Raw genomic sequence first — 18568 nt, 5'->3', positions numbered from 1 at the left:
TAATGAAAAAAGATGTAATCTTTCATGATAGAAAAATGAATTTTAGATTTTTCAGAGCCAAATGAGAACACTTTAAAACAAAATCAGGCCAAATCTTTGGAATTCAAAGTGACTAAACACCAAGAAGAAACGCAGTATAAAACCTGCCAATTACCTGCCTGTCCAGAGGTCTGAACTGAATTCCTTTTTCATAATTTGGATATTTCTTCTCTTTTTCAGTGATACAGGAACAACACCTCCGGAGAGTGGTATTTTTGGATTTATGATAAATTTCTCTGCATTTCTTGGTAAGTACATAATGATTATTATAAATAAATTTTAAAAATTCACAATCTCCAGTGAAGTGAAATGTGTCATTTGCAGTTTGTGTATAATTTTTAAATATATACATTTTTAAAGATTTTATTATTGGGGAAGGGGAACAGGACTTTATTGGGGAACAGTGTGTACTTCCAGGACTGTTTTTTCCAAGTAAAGTTGTTGTCATTTCAATCCCAGCTGTGGAGGGCGCCGTTTAGCTTATGTTGTTGTCCTTTCAGTCTTAGTTGCAGGGGGCGCAGCCCACTATCCCCTGCGGGAGTTAAACCAGCAACCTTGTGGTTGAGAGGACGCGCTCCAACCAACTGAGCCACCCGGGAGCTCAGCGGCAGCTCAGCTCAAGGTGCCATGTTCAATCTTAGTTGCAGGGGGCACTGCCCACCATCCCCTGCGGGACTCGAGAAATCGAACTGGCAACCTTGTAGTTGAGAGCCCACTGGCCCATGTGGGAATCGAACCGGCAGCCTTCAGAGTTAGGAGCATGGAGCTCTAACCGCCTGAGCCACCGGGCCAGCCCCTAATTAATTTTTAATAATAATTTTTAACAGACTTGATATTTTAGAGCAGTTTTAGGTTCACTGAAAAATTGAGCCCCTGGTGGAGAATTCCCAGATAGCCCATGCGCCCCCCACCACGGCATTATCGACACCCCCCACCTGAGGGACGTTAGTTAGAGGCGATGAATGCTCATTGACACATTATAATCACGCGAAGTCCATAGTTTACCTCAGGGTTCACTCTTGGTGTTTGTCATTTTTTAAAAGTACAACCTTTCAAACTAGAATTTTGCTCTACTTTGAGAAACTAAATGACCAGAAATCCAGAGTTCCTTAAACCTCATTATAGGACTATTCTTTACTTCATCTGGTAATTTGCCACAAGATTTCGCAATGGATTTTATATGTAATTTGATTTTTAAATTGTGTTTTATAGCCAATACATGTGTGTAAACCAAAGACACCTAATGTATAAACTGATGTTTCTTCTATGTGTTCTGAAGGCAACTTACATGACAATCATCTGGGGTGCTGGTTAAAAGGCCTGTTCTGGGGCCACAGTGCAGAGCTACTCCATCAGCATCTCTGAGAATGGGTCCTGAGAACATGTGATGTGAAAAGCACTGTAGGGGACTTGGATGTTCACTAAAGTTTGCTAGGCACTAACACAGGTGTTGTTTCACCTGTTAGAGGGGAAAGGTGAAGCAGGGAAGTTTGTCTCCAACTCAGGTATGACTTTTCAATTCCTCAAATACACCTGAGATGCAGTTGGAAGGGTACAAGCCTCTCGTGAGCCAATTAATGTGATGACTGAAAAGCTCAGTCTACTAAAGAGTGATCAGTTGTGTAGATGTAAGATGCGGGGTCTCTTTCTCTTTATCCTTCCATAAACCCCTACCCTATGGAACAATCAGGTGTTTGCCAGAGGCCTATCCTGTAACTAGCACTTTTGTCCCACTCTACTGGTCTAGAGTGGGAAGGGACAGAGGTGCTGGAAACCCTACTTAGTGACTTGGCACCTTTTGAATTTGTTCATCCTACTTGGTAGACAGAACGTTTCAGCCTGTCCACCATTTGTGGTCTTCCCCCAAGGTTTCAGAGGTGAGCAAGAGGAAGTAGAAATAGTCTCTCAATCTGATTGCCCTCTTACACCATCCTTACCCAGAGTCCAGATTTAGAAGACAGATTCTTTGATCATCAGCAAGTGATAAATACGGCTTTTTGCTTTTGCAGGGCAGAATCTGACACGAATAGCTTTGTTTAAAATAATCTACGATCAATGATTAGCGTTTAGCCTGCTTTTTAAAATTCAGCAAAAATATTATGGCCATCACACTATTTCAATACATAGAAATCTACTTTATCCTTTTTACACATGCATGATACCCATCTCATGGATGTATTATAATTTATTTAATCAGTCCCGTATTGTTAAACATTTAGGCTATTTCTGAGTTTGCAATTTACAATACTAAAGTGAATATACTTTTAAACATACCTTTGCATATACATGTTTTTCTATAAAGTTGCTGAGTTAAAGGAAATATGGATGTAAAATTTTTGATACCTATCCATTTATTCAACATTCATTTACTAAGTGCCTACTACCGTGTTTCCCCAAAAATAAGAGCCGGATAATCAGCTCTAACGCATCTTTTGGAGCAAAAATTAACATAAGACCTGGTCTTATGTTGTATTTCATAAGACCTGACCTTATAGTAAAATAACACCGGGTCTTATATTAATTTTTGCTCCAAAAGACGCATTAGAGCTGACTGTCCGGCTAGGTCTTATTTTTGGGGAAACACGATATATAACACTCTCTGTGCTTAGTGCACAACAGCAACAGACAAGGACCCTCCTGTCATGGAGTTACATTTTATTCTTAAATTGCTCTCCAAAACAGTAAATGGTATTTGGTTAATTGACTAGCTCTTTGGAAAAACATACCTTTAGTACGCTCCTCATACCTTTCACAAAAACCAAAGGCAACTAAAGAACTGAACAGGAAAAGCAAAACTATAAGAGGATTAAATTATAAGAAAATATTTTTTAAAACTTAAGATGGAGAACCTTATCTAAGAGTACACAAAAATCAGAAGCTAAATAGGAAAGAATTGACAGATTTGGGTAGATAGAACATTAAAACTTCTAAGTGATGAAAGATACAAGAAATAAAGACAGACAACAGAAGAGGAGAAAATTTGTAATATTTACAACAGACAATAGACTAATGCACATAATGTGTAAAAAGCAACCACAAATTAAAAATGAATAGACAAACTCGAGAAAAAAATTATAGACATGAAATTTTCAAAAGGAGAAATGCAAATGACTAGTAGATATACCAAAAGTTTCTCAGTCTCACCGATGATCAGAGAAAGGCAAATTAAACCAACAGATTGCCAGTTTTCATTCATTAGATTGGCAGTAATTAAAAAATTAAGGGCATATAGAATTACTTTCAAACTCTGTATAGTTTATAGAAGTATAAATTGCTACAGTCTTGGAATAATTTGGAGATACTTATCAGCATTTTCATTGGGCATAGTTTTTTAACCCAGTAATACTTCTTCTAGGAATTCATCTTTCACAAGCACCGAAAGTGTGCCAAAGACTTGCACATACAAGGATATTCATTGGGCATTGCTTGCAATAGGAAATACATAAAAACTATGTTGAAATCTATTATTAGGAGAGTGATGAGAGTGAAATATGGCATTTCACTATATACCATGATGAGACCCCTAAAAATGATGACATAGACCTATTTGTACTGACATGGCAAGATCTCCGTGGTACATTTTTAAGTGAAAAAAAGCAAGTCACTGAACAATACATGCGTGATAGCATCTATGTGGATAGGATATATGCGTGATAGCATCTATGTGGAAAGGGTAACAGCCAAGTGTGTGTGTGTGTGTGTGTGTGTGTGTGTGTGTGTCCATTACACTAGGGAGAGAGTAAGCTAGGGTGAGGAAGGACAGGGGTGGGTGAGTGGGGAGACTCTTGCCATCAGAAAATTGAAAATACAAACTTAAAAAAGCAATGCAAAACTTTCTGTGTTTTTCATTCTAAAAAGTCAAATAATAAAAATTCATCACAGTCCATTTCTTTTTCAGGTGCAGCCACTATGTACACAAGATATAAAATAGTGGAGAAGCAGAATCAAACCAGCTATTTCAGCACTCCTGTTTTTAACCTGGTGTCGTTAGTTCTGGGATTAGTGGGATGTATCGGAATGGGCATTGTAGCCAATTTTCAGGTATGACCAAGAGTTTTTTTCAGTTTTGGGGGGTGATGGAGTATGTGTGTCTGGAGGAAAGGAGCAAGAACACAAGAGCTATGCTTGTGCCTGTATAACTGTCAAATAGTATCCCAATTATAACAATTGGGATAGTTTGCTTTTGAGAAACAGATATCATTTGAAAGTCAGTCCTGCATGGTACTTAGGAGAGATGGGGTGCAAGTGGCATGATTATGAGAGAGCGTGCTTTGAACGATGCTATGGGTGTTGCATTGCTTTATATTCTTATTGATGTGGTTGGATGTGTTAGGAGAGCTATTTCAGTCATTGTAATGATTTCACTAAAGAGTGTGAAAATATTTGTGTGTGTGTGTGTGTGTGTGTATACTGATTCTACTGTTTGAACCTCTGGTGTTCAAGGTCTTTCACAGATGAAGATATATATAGGTATATGAAAGTGAAATCGTTTGTTCAGGATTCCTCAGCTAATTAGTTGCCACACCAAAACGTGGCCCCCCTGGCGCCAGTTGTCTTACGTGACGACTACTGTGGAGTCTGCTTGATATATTCTACTGTGTCAAGTGTTTGAAAAAACTCTACTTGTTTTATTCTAATTTGTGGGTCCCTGTTCATCCTGAGGTCTCTTACTGGAAGGCATGGGACCTATTTGTCTATGGAGAACATGTTTAATATTTTAAAAACATTTGTTGTATTTCAAATTAATACTGATTATAACAGCACTCACCTTATAGGGTTATGGCAAGGATTCGATGAAGTAATAGATAACGTGTTGTAGTAACCAGCGGTCTGCGCTTGGCAACCATCATGGTCATCACCAGGTCATCACTTTAGGCTAACACCATGGTGGTCCTGCTCTGTCCATCACTGTTGTCCCTTGGTGACAGCAGAAATCAGTTCATTCCAGGACAATTTTTTTTTCAGGGTACTCCTTTAACTTTTTTCCTGCCAGAAGTGGGTTGATCTTGTACGATGTTTATTTTCACAAAACGGTGTCAGGCTTCACTGCCAGCAGGCTGCTAAAGTACATGTCCACGCACTGAAGCAGCAGCCTAGGGCTGATGCTCCCTACCATTGATATGGGAGGATAATAAATAACCTCAGGCCTCCATCCACCCATCCATATTCTGCTCCTGCGTGAAGTCGGACCATTGTCCGAGAGTCCCCTGTCTGACCTACACCACGTGGGCCTCATGGAGTCACTCTTTCTGCACTGTCCGTGGGGGATGCCATCTGTCAATAGGGATGGGGCATTATAATAGAGTGCTCTGGGACACTCAGTGCTGGATTGTGAGGGGTGAGGGCAAAGGCACCCTTCCCTGTATTTCACAGTATCTTCAGGATAATTTACAGAGTCCTGGGATATTCTTTAAAGTCTCAGGGACAATGAGTTTTCAGTTTTGAAAGTTACAAATCTATAATTATTAGTACTTCATTGTTCACACTGGAGCTAGAAAGGTGAGAGCCAAACTTGTAGCCTCCCTGAAGCAAGTGTATAGGGCTTCATGGAGGGCATTTTGTGAACTAAATTTGCTTCTGGCTTCCTTTCACTTTGCTACCCTTCTTGCCATATATGGCAAAGTCAGACAAACAATGCTGCAATGTATGGTTACATGTGACATTTGTCACGTGGTAGAGACTCTCCGTGACATTTCTTTGTTTTATGATTGTTTGCATTTTGTTTTTCATACCCTCATTTATTGAAAATTTTCTATGTGACATATTTATAAGCACATTGAATGCTTCAACTCATATAATTCTAACAGTAACCTTAGAAAATAGGTAGTATAATTTTCCCCATTCTCAGTGGAGAAATGGAGGCCCAGAGAGGTTAACATTTACTCAAAATCATATGAGTAATAAAGGCAGAAGTGAGCCTTGCATTGAAGCCATCTGTCCAGAACCTGTGGGAAAGAGTTAACCTCAATGCCAGAATGAGGAAATCTCTGTGAGAAAAATACATGTTCATAAGTTCTAGTATCAGAAAACATAATGAAAAAAAAAAAGAAAAAGGGGAAGTGGGGAGACCTGGAATGATATAATTTGTCTAGTAGAGTATTTATATGAATTGTTCAGTGGGGGTTAGTATGCACTCTATGATATCCTATCACTTAATTTGCCAAATCAGTGAATGTCCTATGTGATACCGCTGTCAATTTCTAAACCACGAAGGGAAGACTTCAGGAAGGAAATTTAGATGGTTAGATGATTGAACTCTTAGTTCTCCTGAAGGCTTCTATGATGTGATTACATTTTTACAAAAACCGGAAATAGAATCTGTAACTTTCCTGAGAGTAAAGTGTTTGTCTTGTCATTGTTCCCGTAAATGTATCTTTACAACTTCCTTGTTGAATATCCTGTAATTCCTTTCCAGAATGCCATGAGCAAACCAACTTGAGATGTAACCTCAAGAATTAGAGACGTGAGGGGAAAAGGGAGCATTGACCCTCTGGTGGTTTTTCCTGAGTAGGAAGTAAATTGCATTTATCGAAAGTTCACAGATAGCTCCCTTCCCTGAACCAGGTGGGTGGGATGGCTACTTTTTGGGGTGTCCTCACCAATCTGTCAATGTTTTACTTTTCCTCCAGAAGTTTCCTTTTTGGAAAAGGCAAGTTTTCCAAGGTTTTTAACCCTCTCAATGTTCTAGTTTTCTCTATCTTTACTATCTTTTAAATTAACAAGAGAGTTTTGAAAAAGAGTTCCCAAAAGGGCTCCAGGTTTTCATTTTATCCTCTATCCAAAATTCATGTCTGATCTAAGACTCATTGCCCCTCTAAAAGGCATCTTTCTGAGAGAGCATGTAGTCTACCGTGGAAAAGGCGCATTGTGAGTACAGATCTCGGTCAATCATGGGCCTTTTGATCTGATAATATCAGGGGTACTGCGGGGGTGGGGGCAATTAATTTTGCAGATTAAGATCCTAACGGATATGTTGACTTGGCCAGGGGTGAGGAAGCAAATTCCTTGACAATATTGGTGGGAGGGAACTAAATATGAAATTCAGGATATTGACCTACTTAGATTCTCAAAAGAGTATTCCTGAAAACAACTTATTAGCAATAGATGCCTTGCTTTTGCCTAACATTCAGAGGTGACAACAATTCTTCTGTTATTATTTTTTTGGTTTAATATTGTTTTCCCCCCAGTTTTATTGAGATGTCATTGACATATAACATTGTATTAGTCCAAGGTGTATAACATAGTGATTTGATATATGTACATATTGCAAAATGATTACCACGATAAGTTTAGCTAACATCCGTCACCTCACAGTTACATTTTTTTCTTGTGATGAGCACTTTTAAGATGAGCACTCTCTTAGCAACTTTTGAAAATACACTATTGTTAAATGTAGTCACCATGCTGTACTATATATAACTGAAAAGTTTTTACCTTTTAACTGAAATTTTTTATCTTTTGCTCACACTCACCCATTTCTTCTACCCATCTATTCCCCACCTCTGGCAACCACCAATGTGTTTCCTGTATGTATCTATGAGTTCAGGGTTTTGTGTGTGTGTATGTGTATGTGTGTTTTAAAAAAGATTTCACATCTAAGTGAGATCATACAGTATTGTCCTCTGTCTGACTTATTTCACTTAGCATAATGCCCTCAGATCCATTCATGTTGCAAGTGGTGAGATTTTTCTTTTTTATGGCTGAATAATATTCCTCAGTGTGTGTGTGTGTGTGTGTGTGTGTGTATGTGTATACCATATTTTCTTTATCCATTCATCCATCAATGGACACTTAGGTTGTCTCCATGTCTTGGCTATTGTAAATACTGCTGCAATGAACATGGTAGTGCATATATCTTTTTGAGATAGTGATTTCATTTGCTTTGGGTTATTACTATTTTTAATTGTGGTAAAATACATATAACATAAAATTTACCATCTTAACCATTTTTACATGTACAGTTCAATGGTTATTTTCCTTAATTCTTTAAATATTTGACGGTATGCACACATTTTAAAAAGCATAGAATGTATTTTATTTTTCATATATAACTTTTTAAAATCTATACACTCATGCTTGGTATCCTAAGTATACAGAATCTACATGTAATAAATGAATAAATGAATAAATGAGATGCCACGTTGCAGAATATTAATACATTTATATTTGAATATAACAGAAATCAAATAGTGGATTTTCCCTTTACATTCCTAAGTTTGGTACTAGGAAATAAATTTCCTTAGAAAATAAATTTAAAAGTTTTTTTTGTTTTAATTTTCTTTTCCCATGTGGAGGATAAAGCCTTTCCTAAAGAGTTTTAGTGGAAATTGATTCAAATCAGGCAGTGCCAAACCGGAAGTGGTTAGGAGTTAAATCTTAATCAAGATTTAATGATTTTTTTCGTGGACAGTCTGGAATAGAACTCTGTGGTTCTGGGGAAACCTGGGTGGCCCAGGTCAAAAAAATTGTTCAGGGAATGGGTGTGAATTGGGGCCAAGAGGAGTCTGGCGCCAAAACCAGGCTGTCTTGGACAATAATTTGCTCTTTGCAAAGCTCTATTTAAGTTAAAGGGGAAACTCAGTCATTCAATCTAAATGTCATTGTTATACCAGAAAGTAGGTGCCTACTGCACATTTGAAAGGAGCCTCGAGTGCACTCCTTAATGGGTCAGTTAAGAGCACGTTTGGGGTTGACACCAGACTTTCTGCCTGGACTGGGTGTAGGGGTTGCCTTCTTGTTAAAATGGCTGGTTAGAGGATGGTGGGGGCTGGGGACTTGATTGAAATGGTCTTTGCATTGCAAGAGCAGTGTTTTTACTTAGATTTGTGTGTTCATTTGGGGTGGCTTGAGCAGGACAAATAGAGAGTTTTGGGGAGTAGGAAGCCTAAACACCTTAGCATCATGGAACAAGTTGTGTACTTGATTTATAACTTTTTATAATCATTTATAAATCATGTAATTACATGATTTATAATCATGTAATCTTCATTGCAAATCTGCAAGGCAGAAATTATTATGCCCATTTTACAGATAAAGACATTCAGGTTTTAAACTAAGAGCCCAGTCAGTGGTGGAGTTGAGAAAGTTTTATCCAGATCAGCTAGACTCCAAAGTCCACTATGCCCAACTCTGCCACCTCTAAGGTAGCTGTCATTCCGTCCTTGTCCCATGTGCCCAAGTTTGCTGTGGAAAAACATTTACTTCGTCGTGGGGGAAGGGTTTTTCCCTTGGTTATCTGCAAGCGGCTGCATTTTCCAAAGGAGGGTGGGTGCATCTGTGAGGACAGATGGCTTTGAGTAGCTGAGGGTGAGTGAATGCTCGGGTCTTGATGTGGACAGACTCATTCCGAGTAACGTACACTTGTGACTTTCTGTCTAGGAGTTAGCTGTCCCAGTGGTCCACGACGGCGGTGCCCTTTTGGCTTTTGTCTGTGGTGTCGTGTACACGCTCCTGCAATCCATCATCTCTTACAAATCGTGTCCCCAGTGGAACAGCCTCTCCACCTGCCACGTACGGATGGCCATCTCTGCCGTTTCCTGTGCAGCTGTGGTCCCCAGTATCCTTTTTACATTTGTCAGTGTCCATGCAAGCAGGACACCTTCCCCTACCCACCTTTCATCAAAAAAAAGCATGAAAGAAGCAAAGGTTAACAGCCACATTTCCACATGCTTCAGAAGAACCATTGGGGGGAAAACGTAAATCGTTAAGAAAATGTCTCAACATTGTCAGGTTAGATCAAAAGAATCTTTGAGGAAAAGAATGGTCTGAAAGGAGGATGGAAAAATGTCAGAAAACTTCAGTCTCTGTTTACTTTCATCCAACAGGGTTGGTTTCACCAGCCATGTGAAAATATTTATTTTCCTTTGTAGTGCTTGGCTAAAGACACCAAATATTGATATTGTACTTATAGTAACAGCCCTGTGAAATCCCAAGAGGCCAGACTCTCCCCTTTCCCTGCACGTAGGTCATTAGATGGTTTGATTTACTCAGATGAAGAGGTTTTTAAAAGCCTCTGTCATTAACTTCGAGGTCAATTAAAATACACTTAGCCTTTTCTTTTTTATTACTGATTTCATTTTAAAAAGTTTATTTCATTTTCTAATTCAATGTGAAAAGAAAATTGGGCTTGTATGTTCTAATTTAAAGGAAATGACAGCTCTCTCTCTCTCGCTGTCTTTCTTTCTAGAGGTATTTAACAAAGAAAATAAAAAGCCTGTGGTCTTCAAGAGGTGGGAAATTCTCCATCTTTTGAAATACCATCTGCACTCATCAGAGAAAGCTCAGAGTTATTAAAAATGGTGATTACTATTTTAAAAAATGGTGATTACTGTCACATTATGGGAAACTGGGAGCTATTTTATTACTGACAGTTTTGTTAGTCTGGGTTGGATTGGGGTATAAAGTGGGTAAGCCAGTACCATGTACTTGTAAATATTAAGTTTGGTGTTGCTCTTTTAAAATAGAAATTATACAAAATATTAAGTCTACATATGGTTTTGGGTTGGGTTTTTTTCCCCCCAGTTTAGGGAAGGACATTTTTAATTACAAAATCTGTAAGCACAGAGGAAACAAATCCTAGTATAGAGAAATTTAACAACAAACTATATATACCCCTAGTTCCTAAGATAGTTCCTTCTCAGTTTCCTTGTCCTATTTATGGATTGAAGACATTCATGCTTCTTCTTCAAATATATCCCCTTAAGACCTTTAGCTTGTGTTATCTGTAAAATTCCTAGCAGAAGTGTCTGTAGTGTTAAATGAACGTTTCTCGGTGTAGAGAACCTTTCCTTGCTTCCAGCTTTGGAGACAGATCTCTAGGTATTAAACTCAGAAAAAGTTGTAGCAGAATACGCATTTCAGGTCTCTGAGTTTCACATACTAATAGTTCCCATTTCGAGAGGGTTTTTATGAGCCATGCCAAGCGGTGGCAGCGTCACACAGAAACAGGGTATGTCCCTGTATCGAGTTAATTCAGTCATCCATAGGAAAAAGTCTTTTGCATTAAACGTTAGCTGGTATTTATATTTTCTTACAAAGATGTCAAAGCGTCTTTAAAATGCCCTTGGTTCTCCTTATTGTAGTATTTCTGCAAAACAGCCTCACTTGACTACTGAAGACACTGAGGCACGTTAGAATCAGGCCTCTCTCCCTTCCTGGTAAACTGTCTGTCTTGCACCAGCTTCTATGGCGTTCAGAAGCCCTCACAAAATCACTAACAATAGAAAGTCCAGGTTCCTTTACCTGAGACACTCGCTCTGAGATTGCCTGTTTTGACCTCATTTTTACACTTTCTCCTCCAGACTTGGCTGTTTTGTGCTTTGTGCCCCTGCCCTTCTGGTTGGAATTTCTCCCTTCACCTTGTCTTTTGACAGGGGAACTGTCAGGTCCAACGTGGTCGCCACCAGCCACATGTGGCTTCTGTGCACTTGAAACGGGGCTAGTTCCCCATGGAAATGAGCCGTTGTGCAAAACACATGCCAGATTTCAAAGACTTAATAAGAAAACAAAGAATGTAAAATATCTCATTAATAATTCTTTACATGATTCCATAATTGAAACGATAACATTTCTGATCTACTGGGGTAAAGGAGCGACATTATGAAACTTGATTTCATTTGGTTCTTTTTAGTTTTCTTGAAATGCGGCTACTATAGTAGAAAAATTTAAATGACACCTGTAGCTGGCACTGTATTTCTGTGGGACGGTGCTGCTCTAGAGAACTCTTCAAACCTCACACCTTAAAATCAGCTCCACTCAGGGAAGCCTTCCCTGACACCCAAACCCCATTCCACTCTAAATTAAAACTTTTCCCAGTGACGCAGCACTGTGCCCTGTTCTTTTCTCTCGCGTGGCTCAGTCCTGGGCTTCCTTCGACAAGGCTGGGATGTTTCTGGGAGCTGAGACTGAGTCTGTTTGGCCAGCGTTTTTCCTGCCTCTTCTCCCCCTGCAGCATGGTACCTGGTGCCCAGAACATGGAACAGAATGAACACATACATGAAACAATGAAGGGGCTTTAAAACTATGAGAAACGGAAGTATGATCATGAAAGGATCAGAGAACCTGCTATGCTTTCTACTTTTTTTGTTTTGAAAAACTGAGAAGTGTTAAGCATTGCAACATATGGGGATGGCGGGCAGGGAGCAGAGGTGCTGACTCCCTATTCAGAGGGGGCTCTAAACTTGGCATTGATGCAACACTTGGAATTTCTAACTTCATTAAAATCGTTTTTTTTTTGGGGGGGGGGGTTTTTTAAGAACGTCTTATGTCTGTCTTTCTCTTTTACCTTCTAATTTCAATCAAAGTGGTGTCACTGCCTTTGTATAGACGATATTCTCCATGGAGGGCAATAGCCCCAGTCCCTGGCATTAGCAGGCTGAGCCCAAGGTCATATGTAGGATATATCTCTTTGATTTGTAAAACCCTTTGGGCTTGGGAGAAAGGGCTCAGCTTATACCCAATTACTCAACAAAATTTGTTTTGTAAAGGTAAGAGTTTGAATTTCTCTAGCTTGTTTTTGTATATGAGCCTTGATACTTTGTAATGCTTTGGTACATTGAAATGTTAATTTTCCTAAAAATATTAATAAATGTTCATAAAGCTGTTGCCTTGAAAATAGTATTTTAGGGGGAAAGTATTTTTATTCAATATTTTTATTTAGGGAAAATGGACTCAAAAAGTACTCATCTTGGAGTGCCATGTCAGTCGTTTTGACCAAATTTAAAGAACTATTGTAACTGGCAACAGCACCAAGAAACAGGGTCGAGGGAAGTGTAGCTGCAGATTAAAATTTCGCTATACACAACTGAAAAATATTGGTAAGAAGTAACTATTTCCATGTTGTAATTTAACTGCTGCCATAATCAAATTTAAGGTTTGAGATTTTGAGAAGCTAATATAACTTGGTTGGACTGCAGAAATGTTGGTATTAAGTATTTTTTGCAGTGTTAAAATACACATAACATAAAATTTACCATCTTACCAATTTGTAAGTGTATATATTTCAGTGGTATTAAATACATGCATATTGTTGTCCAGCCATCACCACCATCTATTCCATAATTCTTTTCATCTTGTTAAACTGAAAATCTATGCATATTAAACAATAACTCCTTATTATCCCCTCGCCCTAGACACTAGCAACCACTATTCTACTATCTTTATGATTTTGACTACTCTGAGTACTTCATATAAGTGGAATCACATACTACTTGCTTGTCTTTTTGTAACTGGCTTATTTCACGTAACATGTCTTTAAGCTTCATCTATGTTGTAGCATATTGCAGAATTTCCTTCCCTTTTAAGCTTGAAAAATATTCCAGTGTGTGCTATACCACGTTTTGCTTATCCATTCATCTGTCCGTGGACACTTGGGTTGCTTCCATGATTTAGCTATTGTGAATAATGCTGCTGTGACATGGATGTTCAAATTTCTCTTTGAGGGTCTGCTTTCAGTTCTTTTGGCTATATACCCAGAAGTGGAATTGCTGGGTCATACAGTAATTCCACTTTTAATTTTTTAAGGAACCTCCATACTGTTTTCCACAGTGCCAGCACTATTTTACATTCCCACCAACAGTGCACAAGGGTTTTAAATTCTCCACATCCTCGCCAACACTTGTTTTCTTTTTTTATTTTTATAGTAGCCATCCTAATGTGTATGAAGTGAAGCATTTTAACACTGTATAATTATTATTGGAAGAATAATCTAGTCTTAACGTTAAAAGGCCTATTTTCTTCTGTACTTTCCTTAACAATTTCCTTTTTTTTAGTGATTGCCTGTGCTTCACTAATTTCTATAACCAAGCTGGAGTGGAATCCAAAAGAAAAGGTAAAATTTAAGTCATTTTCAATACAATTGTCGAACTAGGTTATGTGGACTGTGGCTGGGTAAAGCCTTCTTTGAAAGGGTCGCTGCCATTTCTCAGAACAAGTTGCAAAATATGGAGTAAATATGGCATATAATTCACTTACTGTCCAATTATGTGGTAATGTGTTGTTTTAATTAGCTCTCAGAGTAATCTCAAATGGTTCCTGGGATTAGTTTCAAAGTTTTGAATTCCTAATTCTCTCTTAAACACTTCAACCTTCCATGATTAGTAAGAGAGCTGAGACATTTGAGGATAGGGGAACAATGTGAAGGAAAGTGTATGCAGGCCAGAGGAAACATGGGCTGTTAGGCAACCAGCTCCACTGTAGTGGTTATTTCATTTCAGGATAAAGTGAGACATAAATAGGGGCAGGGATAAATTTTCAGGAAGGAGTTTGTGCAAGATTTTAAGAGGTGGGCAGAAAGGTTCCCTTAGGTGCCCAGAGTAATTGAAAGAATATTATTGGATGAATATTAGTTAGAAGCAATGCCTGGAACAGATTGACGAGGAGGGAGCCCGGAGTTAGGATGGCAGAAGGCAATTCTGTTAGTTGAGATTTCAAATCAAGATTAGCCTAGATAGCAGATAAGAAGGAAAAATATTTGACGGGCACTGGCAAGTGACTAACATGAGAATAAAAGGACATGATGAATCAAAAATGACTTCCGAGTTTTTATCTTGGGTGAACCAAAGAATTTCTTCTCATGAACAGAGAGCGAGAGATAAAGTTCCTGACAGAATACATTATTTTGTGGGGGGAGGTTGATGGGTTTGGTTTTACAATCGTTGAATCAAAGGCTGTAGTGAAACATCAAGGAGAAATGTCCAGTTAGACACGTAGGACTAGATCTCTGGTGGGATTGAGAGCCATCAAGCAGAGCATAGAGTAGAGTGACCGGTCATTTCCAGACCAAACATCAGAACATATGGAACTGAGCATTTGGAATTGAGATGGACTCATGTGATTACAGTGGTGATTCTTTTAGGTGCCATATGGAGAATGAGTGATGCCCCAGGAGAAAAGGGAGTTAGTGCAAGCATGGCAGGAGTATTTTTTCAAGGGGCAGGTGGAGTTGCTGATGTTTTTCAAAAAGCAGTTTCAGTTAGAAATGTTGGAGTTAAAAGCCAATTGCAGGGGATTAAAGAAATGATGAGAGGAACGGTTCATTCGTTCAGCTATTAATGAATGTTTGGAGGTGAGAGGAAGAGAAGTAAGATGGTGGCCAGAGAGGACAGCGTGATCAGAGGAAGGATTTTACACCACAGAGGATTCTGGCACGTGATGGAAGCCTGCAGGAGACAAGGGAGAGACTGAAGATGCTGAGGAAGAGAATGATGCAGACAAATTTTTAAAAAGTGCTTCCTGCAAGTGAGACCTCACGGCACAGCAACCTCAGCTGTACTTTACTTTTTAACCACTAGGGGGAGGCCTTCCCCCACAAATCAGCTGCTGGGAAGGGAAGTATTCATCGAATCATATCCCCAAGCAGTTAAAAATCTTTTTCCATTTCATTTTCAATCTTAAAAATGTGAAAAGTACCTGATTTTTTGGTCTCATTTGACATAGCATGTCTGAACTTCTGGTTCAGTGCACTTTCATTAATGTGCTAAAGAAATATCTGCCAAAATTTCCTAACCCACCTTCATTGTCCAGGGATGATATGCGATGGGGCGGATCCTCCCCTTAAGGGAGGCTGGTCAGGTGCTCCCCAGCGTGACCTAGATGAGAACAGTAGATGGGAACATTATGAGGAGGGCAAAGACAGGTGTCCATGAGAGTTTGATGTGCCTGGATTAAATCTTTGTGGATGAAAATTGGAGTAAAGAAAACAACTGTCACCATAGAACCGACCTGCAATTCAGCACATGTGATTATTCACACTTGTAACCTATAGCCAAACAGAAAGTGAACTGGGGGGGGGAGGGGGGCGAAGGTCATTATTTGAAATCAAACGGGTCCCCCTGATGGTCCACAGGTCTAATTTTAGAAATGGGCTAACGTCAGAATGATGACGTTATTTTTTTTACTTAAACGGTGTTTTAAAATGCCTTTTTTAAAAAATTAAAGTTTATTTGGGTTGACAATTGTTAGTAAAGTTACATAGATTTCAGGTGTACAATTCTGTAATCCATCATCTACATATATTACATTGTGTGTTCACCACCCAGAGTCAGTTCTCTTTCCATCACCATATATTTGAATCTCTTTACCCTCATCTACCACCACCCCCCCCTTTTTAAAAGTAATTTCCAGCATTTAAAAATCAGGATCTCTCTCTCTCTCTTTCTCTCTCTCTCTCTCTCTCTCTCTCTCTCTCTCTCTCTCTCTCTCTCTCTCTCGCTCACTCGCTCTGTAACACACACACATTTTTTTTTACCACCTCTTTGAAAGCAAACGTGTCCTAGTTTCTCATCTAGTGAGAATCGATGAGGCGTGGGCTCCCCACCTTCCCTGTCATTTTGCAACCATCAGTTTCATTTCTTTTTGTTAATCTCCTGGCCGCCGTAGGCAGCTGACTTCGGAACCCCCGATGAAAGCCATTCTCATTCTTGCCTCCCGTTTTCTCATTTCTGCCCCCAAGAAGATAGTCAGTGAACACGTAAATGTCTCATTGGCATTTGCTTTTTAGCTGTGGTTACCTTAAGCAGAACTGTTTTCTGAACCGACATTTTCTATGGCAATAGAGACACACAACACCCAGCGGTGACAGCCCGTTTCCTCTAGATGCATACACTCATTCCTTCAAACAATTGCACGAACATGAATGCGTTTCAATTTGGGGATTCCCAGCCTTGGGAAAGCAAGTCCCACCTTGTATGGAACGCTCTGTCTTCCATTGAGTCTGCATTGGCTTCCTAGTCTCAGCCATTTGGTGGTCCTTATTCTGCTTTTTGAAGCTATTGTAATATATATAGGCAAGTGTTAAAGCCAGAGTATGTGAGAACCAGAGAGCACTTTGGGAATGATTGCATTCCTGATCTCACGGGGCAGGGCCCTGCTGTTCACCTGCACGGCCTTATGTTACTGGGTGGCCTTACGTACTGTTTCCTCACGGGGTGACTGATGTCACTGTATAGCTTTTCCCTCTGGTCTGACCTTCTCATTGTTATTTGGTACCTCTACTAAAGTGAATCGCTTTCGGCTAAATTCTGTTTCTTTCTTGTTGCTATTAGGATTATGTATATCACGTAGTGAGTGCGATCTGTGAATGGACAGTGGCCTTTGGTTTTATTTTCTACTTCCTAACATTCATCCATGATTTCCAGGTAGGTGTTTATCAATTCAAATGTTACAAATGGCTAACACGTAGGATTGTTAAAATCCATAGAAAATTCCTTGCCTTAAAAAGAGCACTATTTTTCTCTGATTTTATCCTTACGCGTTTGAAAAAATATGTATCATACAACTTAGTGTATTCCCAAAGGCAAACAGCTTTAACCGTTCTGCCAACCAATGAAACCTGTGTATGTCCTCTGCCATTTGATGCTTATAGTCATACATCCTGGTTATTTCCTTTTTGAGGCGGTTTCCCTTAGTGGTTCCATATAATAGGAAATATGTCTTTTAAAAAAATAGGTGAGTGGTTGAAAATTGTTCCCAAGACAGAGAGAAAGTGGGAAGTTATCAGATTTGACCCCAGGTACAATCTTATATTTTGAAACAAGTGAATTCATTGTTAGTGAAAAGGATATAGAAAGCCCAGAAAATACTGTAGGACCCAACTCAAGCGCAGCACAAACCGTTAGTGAAGTCCTCTCATAAAGGCTGGTTTTGCTTACCTTCTTTTGTACCTTTTTTCTTTTCTTTCTTTTTTTTTTTTTTCAAGAGTGTCACCCTCAGGATATCCACAGAAATCAATGATGACTTTTGAAGAAAGAAGAGTTATATCTCACTCAATGAAAGTCATAGACAATTTCCAGAAGTGTTACAGGGGAAAGACAGGGTTTTCATGCTGCCCTGAGGGGCATGTGTCTGTGTCACTTCAGGACTTGAACTTCATTAAGAATTCCCACTAGTTCTATTATTTCCAAAGGTATGTTTTCCTAGAGAATGTAGAGCATTTATGACACTGTAGCAATGTTTTTATACTTTTCCAAATAGACACATTTTTTTATATTCGCAAATTCATTACAGAAAAGGTGTTACAGAAAATGGAGAGCTCTTATTTTTGTACAGGTTCTATTGTATCCGGGGGTGTGTGTGTGTATGTGTGTGTGTGATTGACTTCTGGAAATACACTAAAAGGAATTTATTTAAAAAAAAGTAAAATTGGGGGATATTCCTTTTTAAATTTCATTTTTAGACAATGAACTGTATACTTTTCTATCATGAGAACATTTGTAAAATTAATGTATGGTGATCATAAAGATTTAGTACATAAATGAACACTAAGTAAGATACCCTGATTTTTAGATGAACTAAACAAAATGCTTCCATTGAAAAGCCTTAATTCCACTATGCACATCAATTCTAAATAAACACGGAAGACCTCAGTTTTGAAATTCCGCCCCGCTCAGCCCCTCTGCTCACAAGAGCTGGAGTTATTACCTTTGCTGCTAATTGGCAGTCTGTAGTGTGCATAATTTCAGGTGGGATGGATTCAGCAAGGCTGGTTCAAAATCAAAAACCTTATAACAACTGGGTAAAATGGAGGAGAGTC

General features: G+C 39.0%; 1 protein-coding gene across 1 annotated transcript in view; it reads left to right on the top strand.

The window, feature by feature from the left end:
• The window catches only part of DRAM1 (DNA damage regulated autophagy modulator 1), a 30693-nt gene extending 12638 nt beyond the window's left edge, over window positions 1-18055 (top strand). Inside the window, exons 2-7 of the mRNA XM_033116120.1 lie at window positions 220-287; window positions 3938-4080; window positions 9418-9595; window positions 13809-13867; window positions 17082-17174; window positions 17735-18055. Coding sequence (XP_032972011.1) covers window positions 220-287; window positions 3938-4080; window positions 9418-9595; window positions 13809-13867; window positions 17082-17174; window positions 17735-17779 — 586 coding nt within the window. The 3' untranslated portion in view covers window positions 17780-18055. The remainder of the gene's footprint in view (window positions 1-219; window positions 288-3937; window positions 4081-9417; window positions 9596-13808; window positions 13868-17081; window positions 17175-17734) is intronic.
• Window positions 18056-18568: the final 513 nt, after the last annotated feature.

Source organism: Rhinolophus ferrumequinum, chromosome 10 (genome assembly GCF_004115265.2).
Source record: "Rhinolophus ferrumequinum isolate MPI-CBG mRhiFer1 chromosome 10, mRhiFer1_v1.p, whole genome shotgun sequence".
Classification (NCBI taxonomy): Eukaryota; Metazoa; Chordata; class Mammalia; order Chiroptera; family Rhinolophidae; genus Rhinolophus; species Rhinolophus ferrumequinum.
The sequence above is the reverse complement of the archived record's forward strand: the minus strand, read 5'-3'. Positions and strand labels throughout refer to the sequence as shown.